At 57.5% G+C, this 16,311-nt stretch overlaps 1 protein-coding gene across 7 annotated transcripts in view; it reads right to left on the reverse strand.

Annotated features, from left to right (window-relative positions):
- The window catches only part of TNRC6C (trinucleotide repeat containing adaptor 6C), a 116,209-nt gene that overhangs the window by 37,729 nt on the left and 62,169 nt on the right, over positions 1-16,311 (reverse strand). For all 7 annotated transcript variants that reach the window (XM_070060236.1, XM_070060235.1, XM_070060237.1 and 4 more), the window contains one exon: positions 5,415-7,952. In XM_070060236.1, the coding sequence (XP_069916337.1) occupies positions 5,415-7,952 (2,538 nt within the window). The remainder of the gene's footprint in view (positions 1-5,414; positions 7,953-16,311) is intronic.

Here is a 16,311-nt window from a genome sequence, read left to right on the forward strand (position 1 = left end):
TTTGACATTTACTTCAATAAAACTGGACACATGAAAAATCAAAAATATGTAATTGCAAGACCATATTTTATAAGACAGACCAATACTCTGAGGTGGTAATATCTGACAATTAAAACAAAACAAAACAGAACAGAACAGAACAGAACAGAGCCAAACCAAACCAAACCAAACCAAACCAAACCAAACCAAACCAGCTTCCCCAGATTCTGACAGAAGTGGAGAGTGGGAGGTCAGCAAGTCAGTGCAACTGTGGACGGCCCCAGGACGCCAGCTCCAGGCAGCCACCAGGGGGCGCTTGTGTGGAGCTGACACATGGGGTGGTAGGTGCTCTGACCACCCCCCGAGGAGGCTGCACACACACTCACACACACACACACACACGGCCAACACGCTTGCCAAGCAGGGGCTTCCGTGACCCCCGCTGGACGTCACGGGCACAGAGGGCGGGGACACCCCCGAGGCTGTGTGCTCATGCTGCTGACAGAGATCACCGTCCCGAATGACGAAAGTTAACAAGCAGCCCCGGCGAGCGGTGTGGAGAAACTGCAGGGCCAGTCCACAGGTGCCCACCACTGAGGCGGCCCCTGCGGGCAGGGGGAGGCCCAGGAACAGCGGCCAGGGCGTTGTGACTTGTTGTCCCGGGACGAGAGCGATCCCGGCACTGCTGGCTGCGCCAGACGCCCTCACCAGGGAAGGGCGCACACTCTTGTCTATGAAAAATCAGTTCAAAGTGGCTTCCGGGGACACACACAGGGCAAGGTCCCCACGGGCCGGCCAGGTACCGAGGGCTCAGGTGGCCACGACCAACTACATCCACCCGGGCGCCGGGCCGGAGCGCTTGCTGGGGACTTCTGGGGAATGGGACGGGGGAAGAGGGCAGCACGGCACAGCACGGCTGCGTGTGGCAGGGAGGAGACATGGCTGGCGGCCAGGGGCTTGCTCGCTGTGACTGGGCAGCACCAGGCAGGGTGGGCGCGGTTCTCTCCTCTCTGCTTCTCTGAGCGCTTCCCCGACATCTCACCCCAAGGACACAGGCTCTCAGTCCCGCTCCTTTCTTGAACTCGGTCCACTCCAGAAGCCCATGCTAAGTCTTGTGGCCAGGCAGGAGCCACGCCGCTCACCTCGGCCAGGGGCCACGGTGAGCACAGCAGTCTGGTGCCGGAGGGCAGCCCTGCAGTCACAGCCCGGGAACCGCCGGGCCGTGGTCTTCACCCAGACGTGAGTGCCTTGTCCCAGAGCGAGGCTTCCAAGGCGTCCATCAAGCGCTCTGGACTGCACACACTACCTGAGACTTCAGCCGCTGCCCAGAACGTGCAGCCGAGGCGCACGCCTTCCCCTCCTGCCTCATCCGCGAGACGAGGTGGCCCACCCATGGGCACAGGACACCAGGGCCTGGCACGGGGGCCCTGGAGCTGCAGTTCCCGTGGCAGGAGGATGCTCCCCCCGTGAGCCGGGACTGCCCACTGTGAGTGTGCATGCTGACTCTTCCTGTACCCCCCCATAACAGTGATCCAGCTGGACGCCAGGGGCCATCACTGGCCTCGCTCACCACACTGTGCCATGCCAGAGCTGCTGTGTCTCTCACCACACTGTGCCATGCCAGAGCTGCCGTGTCTCTCACCACACTGTGCCGTGCCCTAGCTGCCATGTCTCACGCCATATTATGCCATGCTATAGCTGCAATGCCCTTGTTCATGTGTGGTGTGACACGCTGTGCACACCTCAGGCTCATGTGTGGTCTGCACGCTGTGTACTTCTAGCTCACGCGTGGTCTGACACACTGTACACACTCCTACCTCACGTGTGGTCTGACACGCTGTACACACTCCTACCTCACGTGTGGTCAGACACGCTGTGCACACTCCTACCTCACGTGTGGTCTGACACGCTGTGCACTCCTACCTCACGTGTGGTCTGACACGCTGTGCACTCCTACCTCACGTGTGGTCTGACACAGTGTGTGCACTCCTAGCTCACGTGTGGTCTGACATACAGTGTGCACTCCTAGCTCACGTGTGGTCTGACACGCTGTGTGCACTTCTAGCTCACATGTGGTCTGACATGTGTGCACTCCTAGCTCACATGTGGTCTGACATGCTATGTGCACGTCTATCTAGCTCACATGTGGTCTGACACGCTGTGTGCACTTCTAGCTCATGTGTGGTCTGACACGCTGTGTGCACTCCTAGCTCACATGTGGTCTGACATGATGTGTGCACTCTTAGGTCACGTGTGGTCTGACACGCTGTGCGTACTCTTAGGTCACGTGTGGTCTGACATGCTGTGTGCACTGCTAGCTCACGTGTGGTCTGACACGCTGTGTGCACTCCTAGATCACGTGTGGTCTGACACAGTGTGCACTCCTAGTCATGTGTGGTCTGACACAGAGTGCACTCCTACCTCACATGTGGTCTGACACGCTGTGTGCACTTCTAGCTCACGTGTGGTCTGACATGTGTGCACTTCTAGCTCACGTGTGGTCTGACATGCTATGTGCACTCCTAGCTCACGTGTGGTCTGACACGCCGTGTGCACTCCTAGCTCACGTGTGGTCTGACACGCTGTGTGCACTCTAGCTCACGTGTGGTCTGACACGCAGTGTGCACTCCTAGCTCACGTGTGGTCTGACAAGCAGTGTGCACTCTAGCTCACGTGTGGTCTGATACAGTGTGTGCACTCCTAGCTCACGTGTGGTCTGACAAGCAGTGTGCACTCCTAGCTCACATGTGGTCTGACAAGCAGTGTGCACTCTAGCTCACGTGTGGTCTGACACACTGTGTGCACTCCTAGCTCACGTGTGGTCTGACACGCTGTGTACTCCTAGCTCACGTGTGGTCTGACCCGCTGTGTGCACTCCTAGCTCACGTGTGGTCTGACAAGCAGTGTGCACTCCTAGCTCACGTGTGGTCTGCCACCCCTTGGGGACCTGGTCAGCCCCATTCCATTCTCTGCTGTCCCCCCCTCCACCTCCCTCCACTCCAGGCTGGTGTCTGCAGACTCCCAGGAGGTGTCCCGACCCTCTGGCCCTGACAGCCTGGACTTCCTGTGTGCAGGCTGCCCCCATGCCCGCTCTCCACCTATGTCGGCTTTCACACATTCACGCGTGCTCAGGGCTGCCCTCCTCTGTCTCTCCACTGTCCAGCAGCTGAATCCTGGCCTCCACATCCAACACCTGTGTCTTCTGCACAGCTCCTGTGGTCAGCCAGCGAGCTGTCATCTCGACCCCGATCCTGACTCTTAACCCGAACGGTCACTCAGGTCACCGCTGCCCCTGTCCACCCCAGGCTGCCTCCACCCCATCTCTTCTCCATCCTGGCTCTCCATGGCCCAGGTCCTTATGAGACGCTGCTGTTCACCAGCTCTTCACTGGGTCCCCAGAACTCCACAATGGCCCACTGGGCCCAAAAGACCTCTCCCAACTTGCCCTGGTCCCTCTTTCTGGCTGCTTCTCTCTGTAAGGCCTTCCCGCCATCACCAGCTCCAAGTCCCCGAAACTCCTCTGTGCTCACTCAACGTGCACACGTGAGCCAGTCAGCACCGTAAAATCCGACTGCCTTCCATGAGCCTGCAGGTCTGACCCAGGCTGAGAGATGAGAAACGCCTTCCCAGACTCCCTGCGGCTGGCTCCACCGGGGCTGGCCGGGCTGCCCAAGGGAGACGGCGAAGCGGGTGGCCATGGAGAAGGGGCTCTCGCCTCAGTCCTGTCTCATGGCATGTTCATAAAATTTAGGGATGGCACAAAGACGAAAGGAGTAAGTAGACGCTCACTGCAAAATCAGGGTTCAAGCAGATCTCAGCATGCCAGAGGCCTCCGAGAAGCTGCCAGGGACACGGTGCCACAGTGGGACCACGCAACACAAACTTCGCGAGAGCAGCGCGGAGACAGGGACGATGGCCGTGTAGAGCAGGAAGACTCCACACTTTAGGCTCAATTTGGGGAAAAAACAAAAACAAAAACAGGTGACGTGGCTCAAAAAGGCTAGAGAGAACTCCGAGTCTGCTGCTGTGAGTGCGACTGCAGGGCAAGGGGGCAGTCTCAGCTGACCGTGCCGGTGACGGTGACGCGGCACTCACAGTGAGGGCCCTCCGGGCCACAGCTTTTACCGATGGCAACACTAAGGACCGGACGCTGTGACCATGAAGAACGGCTACATGGAGCTAGGACCCCTCCCTAGGGGTGGGCGGATGGGACTGCATTCAAACTGTCTGAGGCTCTGTGGTACAGGAGGAAAAACGGGTGTCCCCTGGCAGGTGCGTGGGAGAAGGTTCTGGAATGCAGCTCTGCCTGTGGCTAGATCATATTCTGGTCCCCGGCATTCCTCGGGAGCTCTGTGCCTGGCGCCTGGAGACCCCCCGGCTTAGAAACACAGGCTACTGTTCTCCACTCGATTCTGTCTGATCTCTCTTGGTCAGTGCTGTCCCTTCCCTGTGACAGTTCAAGCTCCCCACAGGCAGGCTCTGGTGTGAATGGCCTCATCGTCTTCTTTCCACCAGATAACTCAAACCATGATTATCTGTCTTAGGATTTTTCTTTTGATGGAAATCAAAGCAGGACTTGCATAATGCCATTCACATTTCACAGAGATTATTTTATTCCAGTCAACCACACATCAGAAACGCCTGTGGAACTTTACGCCTGCAGCTCGGGGCCCTCACTCCTGCTCAGTGAACTTAGAACTGCGAGGACTGACACTCCGCCCCCTCCCACTGCACACACATTCTACTGAGGGCCGCTGGCTTACCTGAGGAAATGATGGAGTGTGTAAATGAACCCAAACTAACAAAGGGTCCCCAAACGTTCCTAAAGAGGATGTATTTCTTCACGTGTTTCATGATCGCTAGCGAGAGGGCGGGGAGAGGTGGGGGCACCGCCACCCGGAGCCGGGTGTGTGGCACGGGGTAGATCTGGGACTCTGCATGGGACAGGGGCAGGCGAACGCCAGATGGGACGGGCACCATCATCAGCTGGTTTCCTTCTCAGTTACTGCGCAAGGGCACGGGACACGCGTGCCACTGAACATTACCTGACCTCTAAAATGATGTCTGTGAAGTATCACCGAGAACAATTCAAAATTGTTTCTGTGAACACTAAACAATCCAGAGCGGAGGAAGTGGACAAGGGGACGGGTCGGGGGGAACTGTTTCCCAGTTTAAAAACGTCTGCACATCCCCTCACCAGCGCCATTCCAGATCAGCTCTGATCGCCTGGCCTGAACCACAGACGGGACCGACAGGTTGGAAAACGTCCCCTCTGAGAGCGGAGCGGGGACAGAGGCTACGTGACCTTGCCGCATCCTCAGGGCAAAGGGCACCCAGAGGACTTTAACGCTGTCTGCCATAAAAACATTCAGGGCACCTGAGCACCGGACGGGACTCCCGCTCTGCTGCAAAGCAGCACAAACCACCTTCCGTACCTGGCCCCAGCAGCGGCGATCGGTTCAGCTGCGAGCCGGCCTGGTGCGGCGGTGGCGTGTCGCCCCTGTGCGTGGCGCTGCTCGTGGTGGCCGCGGCGGTGCTGCCGGCCGCGGCCGTGGCGCTGCTCTGGACGGCCGGGTTGTTCCTGTCCCACATGCTGACAGTTCTGTTGTTGTAGCTGCTCGGGTCCCCCCAAGCGGAGGTGCCATCATCGATTTCCATCTTGCGTCGAATGGACGGTGGCGAGGGCTCCTCCCAGCCGGTCGCCTCGCTGCTGTCCTTCGGCCTCGTCCACCCCGTCACCGTCTGTTTCGCAGAAGCAGCCCCTCCCCAGCCGCTCACGCCGCTGTCCTGGGGTTTGGTGGCCCAGCTCTGCTGGGGAGGTTTGAGACACTCTCCCCAGCTCGTGCCGGGAGTCCCCTTCGCGTTTGTGCCACCGCCCCAGCCACCGGCCCCGGGCCTCGCGGTGTCGCCCCAACCGGCCCCGGCTCTGCTACTGTCAGCATCCCATCCAGACCCACTTTTCTTGCCCTCTGCCACGTGTCCGAGGGCGGAGGCGGAGTCTGCCCAGTCTCCCGCCCCTGCGCTCCAGGCTGGACTCGCTCTCTGCCCGTCTCCCCAGCCTTGGGATCTGGGTTTGGGAGGCTCAGCCCAGGTGGGCGACTTGTCCTCCTGACTCACGGTCCCACTCCAAGCGTGGCCGCTCTTGGCGGCAGCAGCACTACTGACAGCAGCAGAGCCTGCGGCGTCTGCCCAGACCCCCGGGGCGCTCGGCGCCTTGCTGCCGCTCTCCGCCCAGCCCGTGGTTGCCGGCACAGCAGCAGGCGGGGAGCTGACCCAGCCCGACACTGCAGAGGTACTCGTGCTGTCCGCGCTGGGCCCCTCGCTCTTGCCCCCCGTGTCTGGGGGCCGAGCCGCCGCGCAGCCCCAGGCCTCTGTGCCAGTGTCGCTCTTTCTCTCACACCTGGGGGACTCGGCAAACTCCCAGGCAGTGTTCTGCTTTACCGGAGTCTGTCCCCAGCCAGTGTTGGACAGAACTCTCGGGTCAAGGTCGCTCCGTGGCAGCTGGACGTGGCCCTGGTCCAGGACCGCCTTGTCTCGCCTGCGGCCCTCCGCTCCTTCCCTCCCGGGGCCTCCCTCGCTGTGACCGCCGGAACCCTCGCTGCTGCCGTCACTTGCCGTGGTTCCTGAAGACGCGGCTTTGGCCCAAGAGCTCACGTGTTCACCGCCAGGCTGCATGGGGCTCTCCCACCCCGCGGAGCCCTTCCCACTGACGTCACTGCCGGCGTGCTGGGTTGGGGTCTTTCCCCACTCCCCACTCACGCCATTCGAGGCGTTTCGACTGGGGTGGCCCCAAGCTCCTGAATGGATATTGCCAACGCCACTGTTGCCACTGCCCCTTCCCCAGGCAAGCAGTCCAGGACCAGCGGGGGGTCCCGAATCCCAGGCGTTCCCCCCACTTCCTTCCTTCTGCACAGCACTGCTGGATCCGTTTTGCTTAGCGCTTAGCGCTGAGTTCACAGTGTCTCCATTGCCCTGGCTGAACCCAGAGCCGCTACTCCCTGTGGCAGGGTTTCCTGGGGACAGCCCCCACACAGCACTGCTCACTCCCTCACCTCCACCTCCGCCGACTTGAGAGACTGAGGCCCCATTAGCACCAGGAAGGCCTTGCAGGGGGGGCGGGATGATGGCCCCCAGGCCAACAGCCACACCCCAGTTTGGCAGTCCGTTCGTCTGCATTGCATTGACAGGGCTTGGTGAAGAGTTCGTGGGGTTAGTGTTATTTGGTCCATCAGTGTTAAGGTTCTGAGGTTGTGCGCTCAAGGACACGTTCTGAGACGTGGGCGGCTGTGGCTCTGTGCTCTCTTGCGGCAGCAAGTTTCCCCAAGCACCTAAAGTGCCTGGTGGGTTCCCGTTCTGGCTGCCCAGGGTTTGACCTATGGCACTGACTGGGCTGCAAACACTGGAAGGGCTGCCTGTGGCCACAGTTCCTTCGTGTCCGAGCACGGGCCAGGCAGCGGGGTTGGCGTTAGGATTAAGGTTGAGACTGATGCCAGCGCTGGCGCTGGCAGCACTCCAGCAATTCTGGCTTCTCCCATCTCCAATCATACTGTCCATCTTCCCATCCCCACCACCGACAGAGCAGTGAGCGAGGCCAGAGCTGGAGCCCGTGGCTACGCCCCACACTCTGGCCGCGCCGCCATCGCCGTTGGCTCCCCCTGCTCCCAGGGCACTCTGGCTAGAAGGGCTTTGCCCGAGCGTGCCACTGGTGCCGTTACTGCCGTTCGTCTTCTTGGTGTGTGCAGGGAAGCTGCCCGGGGCGCTGCCTGTGGCCATGCTACTGTTCTCTGGGGCGCAGCTGCAGGCAGGGTCAGCGTCCGCAGGGCATTCTGACGCAGACTCCGGCTCCCACGCCTCCTTGTCGGGCCTGTCCAGGCTCACTTTATCCCAGCCGCAGCCGGCTTCGCTCCGGTAAGTGGGCTGCTGTCCGCAGCGGGAGCTCTCATAGTGATCCGCCAGTCCACTGTGACCGAGGTCTAGAAGAGAGGAAACAAAATTGAGGATTAGATTCCCCCGTCTGTCAGTGCATCAGCTGCTACCTGGTCTCTGGGGAAGCTCTTTATTTCAAGTTTCTTTCTGGAATGGCGGCAAAGGAAAAAGTTACTTGTCTTCTTAATGGCTCTTGGTTTCAAGAGTCGATGTTTCTAAATTATATTAACCCTTACCACTACGCATGTCTCAGCCCTCCAGAGGAGATCGCGACACACATACGTAGAGGAAGTCGCTTAACCCAACAGCAGCAGCTCCCACAACACACGCTCTGGGAAACGTGGGCGATGGCACGGGGCTCACGGGACTTCTGAGTGCACCGCGGGTTCCCCCACTACCCCTGAGCACAGCGCTGCAGGGCCAGCACGGAGCCCGCCCCAGAGCTTACACAGAGCGGGGTTTCCGGGTGCAGGCAGGCCCGGGGGAGACGCAGTCCCAGCGCGGCCTGCCCCGCGCTGCCGAGGTGCTGCAGGCTAGCAGGGCTCACGCTCCCCACGCCGCTCCGTCGGATCTCACCTGCCGGCTGGGTTCGCGTCTCCGGTGTTAACAAAACACTTTCTCAGCCCCCCAGCTGAGTCTTCTTGGCTCACTAAGGATGTCTTCTACACTTGTGTTCTACTTTCCCATACTGCAGACTTTTCTTTAGAGAGCCCAAGGATAACTGTACACACTATCTTCCAATAGTTTTTTTTTTCTTAATATTTATTCATTTATGTGAAAGGCAGAGTTACAGACAGGCAGAGGTAGAAAGAAAGAGGTCTTCCATCCGCTGGTTCACTCCCTAAACAACTGCGATGGCCAGAGCTGCGCTGATCCAAAGCCAGGAGCCTGGAGCTTCCTCCGGGTCTCCCACATGGGTGCAGGGGTCCAAGCACTTGGACCATCTTCCACTGCCTTCCCAGGCCACAGCAGGGAGCTGGATTGGAAGAGGAGCAGCCAGGTCTTGAACCATACGGGATGCCGGTGCTGCAGGCGGCAGCTTTACCTGCTGCACCACAGCGCTGGCCCCTTCCCTATAGTATTGACATCGTTTCATTCTTGGGATCCTTTTCAAGATTGCACTATTTGGTATCTGCATTTTATCTTCTTTTTTTCCCATTTAAAAAAGATTTATTTATTTATTTGAAAGTCACAGTTACACGGGGGGGGGGAGGGGGGAGAGGGAGGGAGAAGGAGTGGGAGAGGGAGAGAGAGAGGAAGAGAGAGAGAGAGAGAGAGAGGTCTTCCATCTGCTGGTTCACTCCCCTATTGGCCACAAGGGCCAGAGCTGCACCGATCTGAAGCCAGGAGCCAGGAGCTTCTTCCCGGTCTCCCACACAGGTGCAGGGACCCAAGGACTTGGGCCATCTTCTGCTGCTTTCCCAGGTCACAGCAGAGAGCTGGATCAGAAATGGAGCAGCCGGGTCTCGAACCGGCGCCCATAAGGGATGCTGGCGCTTCAGGCCAGAGCGTTAACCCGCAGTGCCACAGTGCCAGCCCCTGTATTTTATCTTCTGTGATTTCCTAATTATTTGACTACTTCTAACACTGCAGTCATTCTAGTGGACTCCAGAGTACGCTACACTCAAAACCAAAATAAAAGCCACGTTTACAGAAAGAATTAAAGATCGAACCCTTGATGGAGTTTCTTGGATGATATACAGATGAACTGCAATAAAATTTTTCTTTTAAAATCTTTTAATCATTATGTTCTCTTCAAGTTTATTTTACCAAGAAAACCTTATTCAGGGCAGTTACAACTCTCCTTTAAAGGAAACACGGGAGCGTGCCAAAGCCAGCATCAGCCTAAAAGGAGTGCGATGCGTTTAGGTGACTCCAAAGCAGGTAAGTCATTCCGGGGGAAAACTGTCAGGGAGCCACAGAGAGCGGGCAGCAGCACACTCTAAGTGTGCACACCACCGTGAGATACTCGGGCTGTTTACTACCAAAGGACAGAGGCTGACTCGCACCCTGGTTTACGACAGTCTCCTCTGTTGGTTTTACACTCCTGGAAATCTGGCTTCATAGTAACTAATTTAAAGGGATAAATGAGCTGTTCAGCATTTCACACACAAAAACAAGACTAAGTCAGCAGAACGGCGGACTGCCGCCAGCAAATCCCGCCACAGCTCATCCCCTGGGGGCCCTCGCTCCTCCCCAGCCAACAGGCACCAGCAGGAGGCGCACAGCCAGGCTCGCCAGCGCCTTCCTCGCCACGCGCGGGCTGCCCTCTGCACAGAGTCCTGTGGTCCCTGTCGTGACATCACACTGTGAGGAGGTGTGAGCGCTCAGCCCCTCTGATGCCCCCCACGCAGCTACAGGACGGCTAACACGCACCGTGGCACAGGCCGGCGGAGAAAGGCAGGCTAACTATGAAGTGCTGTGGGGCCCCGTGCTGTGGCACAGTGGTCAAGACGCCACTGTGCAGCCCGGATCAGCGCCAGTTCCAGTCCCAGCTGCTCCACTTCCGATGCAGCTTCCTGCTTGTGGGTCAGGGAAAGCAGCCGAGGATGGCCCAGGTGCTGGGGCCCCTGCCACCTACACAGGATGGAGTTCTAGGCTCCTGGCTTCAGCCCAGACCAGCCCCAGATGTTGTGGCCAACTGGCAAGTGGACCAGAGGATGGAAGATTTCTCTGTCTCCCCATCACTCTGCCTTTCAATAATTAAAGCAATTTTTGAAAAGTTAAGTTTGACTCTTTTACATTTATATGAAAAAAGATACATATAATGGAAACCAAAAAAAACAAGCCACAGGCAGGGAGACGTTCAGGGCGTGCTCCCTGAGGGCTTGGGTAGTGATCTCAGCTTCACACCGTAACGCTTGCCACACGCGGGCAAGCCACCAGAGGCACAGACTGCGGGCGCAGAGGGGTCCTAATGAGAACACTGGATCAGACCAAAGTCAAGGGATGACGATCGTCTTCCTCGTGATGAACCTCAGGAGCCCAAAACCATGAGCGTCCTCCCAGGAAAAGCACTGCTCACGGTGAACGTGAATCGACAAATGGACGTGAAGCGGCACCACTGGAGTGGGCGCAGCCCATCAGCTGAGATGTCCATGTCCCACAGCCGAGGCCTGGCTCTGGGTCTTGACTCCGGCTTCCTGCTAGCGCAGCAGAGAGAGGTGGGAGACAGAGGTGGTGGCTTAAGTAACTGGGTTCCTGCCACAGAGAGGCCTGGGCTGTGGTCCCGGTACCGGGCTGTTAACCCCCATCAGACCTGGTGTGACCCTGGTCCAGCTCTGGCTCAGCCCTGCCCAGTCTGGGCCGATATGGCTGTGAACCAGTGAATTGGAGTTCTCTTCCTCTCTGCCCTTCAAATATAAAATAATTTTAAAAATTAAAAAATAGGGGCTGGTGCTGTGGCGTGCTGGGTGCTGCACCCCATTTGGGCACTGGTTTGAGTCCAGACTGCTCTACTTCTTCTTCTTTTTTTTTCAAAAAGATTTATTTAATTATTTGAAAGGCAGAGTTACAGAGAGGCAGAGAGAGGTCTTCCATCTGCTGGTTCACCCCCCAGATAACCACAACAGCCTGAGCTGGGCCAATCTGAAGCCAGGAGCCAGGAGCTTCTTCCGGGTCTCCCACGTGGGTGCGGGGGCCCAAGCAGTTGAGCCATCCTCCCTGCTTTCCCAGGCCACAGCAGAGACCTGGATCTGAAGAGGAGCAGCTGGGACTCGAACCAGTGCCCATAGGGTACTGCAGGTGGCGGCTTTACCTATGTCACAGAACTGGCCCCTGTAGTTAAAGTAATCACAGTTTAAAACATGAAGAATTATTTAAAAAATGGGAAGGTCTTGAAAACTAGACAGCAAAAAGTCATGATTTGAATGCGACATTTCTGGTTTCCAAACAAAGACTCAAACTGACTAGAAAATACCATTCACCACCACCTTCTTAGTGCACTGGTCACCACCACCTTCTTAGTGCACTGGTCACCACCACCTTCTCAGTGCACTGGTCACCACCACCTTCTTAGTGCACTGGTCACCACCACCTTCTCAGTGCACTGGTCACCACCAAAAACAAGCAACAAAACAAACAGCAAAACCCCTCCCCAACACATGAAGGAGCCGACCCAGGCCACTGGGAGATGGGCTTTGTGCCCTCATCACCCCTCCCGGTCCTCCTGAGCGCTAGGAGCCTGTGGGGTCTCTCAACCCCTCTTCCTCCTCCTCACTACCGTCAGAGCCACACGTACGTCAACCAGAACACTGAGAACCGCTCCCAAGTGAAAATGCAAAAAGGCTACCATTTCCTTTATGCTTAAAGCATGCCATTCATCTATGCCACAGAAACATTTGAATAAGTTGTTTTCAAAATCAAAGTCTGTTGACTGTATTATCAATCCACACATCCTGGTTTAAAAGACTGAAGTACGTAAAACACTACGACAGGGCTGACTTCAGGAGCAACATTTAAACATGAACTTGGTACACAGTTAAGTCACTGCCTGGGACACCCGCATCCCGCGCCCGAGTAAGTCCATCCACTCCAATTCCAGCTTCCTGCTCACGCACACCCTGGGAGGGGCAAGTGGTGGCCCGAGTGCTCGGGTCCCTGCCACCCATGGAGTTCAAGTCTCCTGGCGTTGGCCTGGCTTGGCCCCGGCTAATGTCAGCGTTTAGGAACAACAGCAGACAAGTGAACTCCGTCTGTTTCTTTCTCTCTGCCTTTCAAACAGAATGTAATTAAGTAATTAAAAGAATGAAAATCCTGAAATGAAACAAGCCTGGATTCTGCAGTCTAGAGCTAGAAACCAGGAGCTCACAAAGGCCGCCCTCCGATGCGCAGTACCTGAGACCGCCCCCCACGTGCAGTACCCCAGAGACCCCATGTGCAGCACCCCAGAGACCCCATGTACAGCACCTGAGACCCCCAACATGCAGCAACCAAGAGACCCCATGTGCAGCACCTGAGACCCCCCACATGCAGTACCCCAGAGACCCCATGTGCAGCACCTGAGACCCCCCCACATGCAGTACCCCAGAGACCCCATGTGCAGCACCCGAGACCCCATGTGCAGCACCCAGATCCCTCCACGTACAGCACCCCAGACTCCCCATGTGCAGCACCCCAGAGACCCCTGCCCCCCATGTGCAGCACCCCAGAGACCCCCGCCCCCCATGTGCAGCACCCCAGAGACCGTATCATCCCCATGGGACCCCCAGGCCCGCGGCGCCTGGGCACACACTGTGTTCACCTCAGACGGGAGGAGCGGGTCAGAGGTCAAGGGCTGTACCTGCTGGGCTTAAGGACTGGACTGAAACCTACATTCTCCTTCATTTTTATTTCTGTCATTTATTCTGAAGCCTATAATTTTAGTGCTCTTTCACTATGCTATTTTATCATCAAAATAATTTCCCCTAAAAAAAGCCTTAACATGAAAAAAAAATGAAGTTCATGCCCTGTGGGGGGCACGGAGCCCGGTTTCTCCCAAGTGGCCTTGGGTGTAGCACTAGATTCTCTTCTGCTGTTTAAATGCTTTGCACATTCTATAAATAGACGTCTCAAAAAAAATCTAACAAGTGTCTTAAGTGATTGCCTTAACAGGATCATACAATAGTGTGGTCTAAAGAGGAAAGCTTATACTTTTTTTGGTTTTTCAATTTCAAAATTTAACCCTCTAAGGACAGAACGCGAGGCAGAGTCCTTAACAAAGAGGTTCCAGGAGCAGCAGCCAGGGACACCGTGATCAGGTGTCAGGTTAATCAGACAGGGCAGTGCTGACAGACTCACTGGAAGTGCACCAAGTGCGCAACGGGCGCCAACGCCGACGCCGACGCCGACGCCGACACCGACACACAGCCCACGAGTGGCAACCACAGAACCGGAACCGCGTGGCCAGAGGTGACCGCACTGCTCTCCGAGCAGCGCCCCTGCAGCCCTGCACCCGCTGCCTGGCTTTCAGGGCAGGACTGCGCCCATCTATGCCTTGACTGTGCGTGGAAGTCAGGGAGAACGCCCTGCCCACGGCCCTGCCCACAGCCCCACGTGTGAGGGACTGCGGGGCGGGCAGAGTGGACGGGGGCCTCCTGCGAGCAGTAACCTGGGGTTTCCTCCGGGAAAGCCACAGGCGAGGCTGTTTCCTCAAGGTCAGGCCCCGAGGGGAACGAGGAGGAGACTGGCGTCAGTGTGGTGGGGCCGGGGCTACGCCGACAGAGCGCAGAGGGCAGCGCAGGGCTGGCCCCGACCCCGCCTGCTGGCCGCTCCTGGGCAGGCAGCTGGCTGCAAGACGCCATCTTATCCCAGCTGGCCTGCGGCCAGGAGTCTCACAGCCGACCCACGAGAAGCAGCTCCCGCTGCTCCTGCCCCACGAGGGGCGGGGGTACCTGCAGGAGGAGCCGCTGCCTCTGTGCCCAGCCTGTGCCGGGGCCACCCGTGGGCGCCGGGCAGGACCGGCGATGCCTTCCAGTCCAGGCGGCGTCTGATTCACCTGCTTTGGGCAGAGGTGGCGGCGTCCACAGAGGGAGTCTCAAGCTTTGATTATCTAATTGCAGCTGACACTAAACCGATCTTCCCTCCGGCCTAAACTCTCGACTGTCACAGACATTTTCACTCCAGGACTCAACCACAGTCCGCGCCGCAGCCACTTCTTTGGTGTCTCGAAAATCAGCCCAAATAGCGGCGCTGGCCGCCTGGCCCCTGCCTCGGCTGCTGCTCCCCCTCCCTGCCTCAACAGCCCCTCGACATTTGGCAGACCAACACTCGCCGGAATGTTCTAAATGAGCCTGGCATGTAAACTGGCAAGTGTCCAACTAGTTAATTACTTCCCTGCCTCTATCTAAGAAAGATCTAGGCAGCAAACACTGCCCACGTTAATCAACGCCTCTGATAGAAGTGCACAAAGCAGCGCACAACAATGCACGGTTCTCCTGAGGGCAGAGGAGAAAGGTTTTTTTTTCTTCTTCTTCTTCTTCTTTTTTTTTTTTTTTTTAAGATAAAGCTCTCAAGGGTTTCAAGTTGGGGTTATCCTGCAGATTTGCAAAAAACACAGCCTGAAAAGAACAGAACAGTGAGGTGAACTGTCTGGGGACTCAGCAGTGTGAAACAGCACGTGTACATCAACACTCACCAAGCCTGACCTGGCCAGATTGCCCGCCCTCCGGCTGCGCCAGCTCCCCCCGAGCCAGCGCTGACCTAGTAAACAGCTCCCTTCCCCTGGGTCCTTTCACGCTTTGCGTAGGGAGACGCAGCACCGCACTGGCTGCGCCCTGCCCACGGCCCTCCCTCCACCTCTGCCCCGTAGCTGAGGGCTCCCAGGCCGCCGCGGCCGCGGGCTCCTCCCCCGGCTCCCCTCTTCCTGCAGGGACGTGTCCAGCCCTTCACCTCTGCCTGCTCTCGGCACATCAGCAGCACAGTCACAGCGCCAGCTGTAATGGAGCAATCAGCTGGATGCCGGAAACGTCCTTACTCGGAATCACTGGCCCATTATGAAAAGTGTTTTTGCCTTAAATTTGATTGAGTTTCACTTCAACAGCAGCATATTAGACCTTAAAAGTCTTCAGGATCTATTTGAGGTACTAACAGTTTTGGTTATCTAAGAAAATGAGGCAGGCTGGCCGGCGCCGCGGCTCACTAGGCTAATCCTCCGCCTTGCGGCGCCGGCACACTGGGTTCTAGTCCCAGTCGGGGCGCCGGATTCTGTCCCGGTTGCCCCTCTTCCAGGCCAGCCCTCTGCTGTGGCCAGGGAGTGCAGTGGAGGATGGCCCAGGTGCTTGGGCCCTGCACCCCATGGGAGACCGGGAGAAGCACCTGGCTCCTGGCTCCTGCCATCGGATCAGCGCGGTGCGCCGGCCGCAGCACGCCGGCCGCGGCGGCCATTGGGGGGTGAACCAACGGCAAAAGGAAGACCTTTCTCTCTGTCTCTCTCTCTCTCTCTCACTGTCCACTCTGCCTGTCAAAAAAAAAAAAAAAAAAAAAAAAAATGAGGCAGGCTGGGGAAGCAGTGGAGGATGGCCCAAGTCCCTGGGCCGCTGCACCTGCGTGGGAGACCCGGAAGAAGCTCCTGGCTCTTGGCTTCGGATCAGCTCAGCTCAGGCCCTTGAGGCCATCCGGGGAGTGAATCAGCGGATGGAAGACCTCTTGTATAATTAAATACATCTTTAAAAGAAGAAAAGAAAACGAGGCAGGGTCTCCTTCAGTAATGCCACAAAACCAAGGAAGCCCTCCCACAACAGCTGTGGCTCCTCAGGGGACGGGAGCCACACTGAGCCCTCACAAACAGGGACGGAGCGTGCGCACAGGGAGTGAGCACCCTCTGCACTGCTGCGTCTAACACAGGCTGCCCTCCACCCGCACGTGAAGCGGACGCGGGACAGGAAGGTTAATGCGTGTGCACCGGTGGCTGCTCCCACAGGCAAAGGT

Source organism: Oryctolagus cuniculus, chromosome 17 (genome assembly GCF_964237555.1).
Source record: "Oryctolagus cuniculus chromosome 17, mOryCun1.1, whole genome shotgun sequence".
Taxonomy (NCBI): domain Eukaryota; kingdom Metazoa; phylum Chordata; class Mammalia; order Lagomorpha; family Leporidae; genus Oryctolagus; species Oryctolagus cuniculus.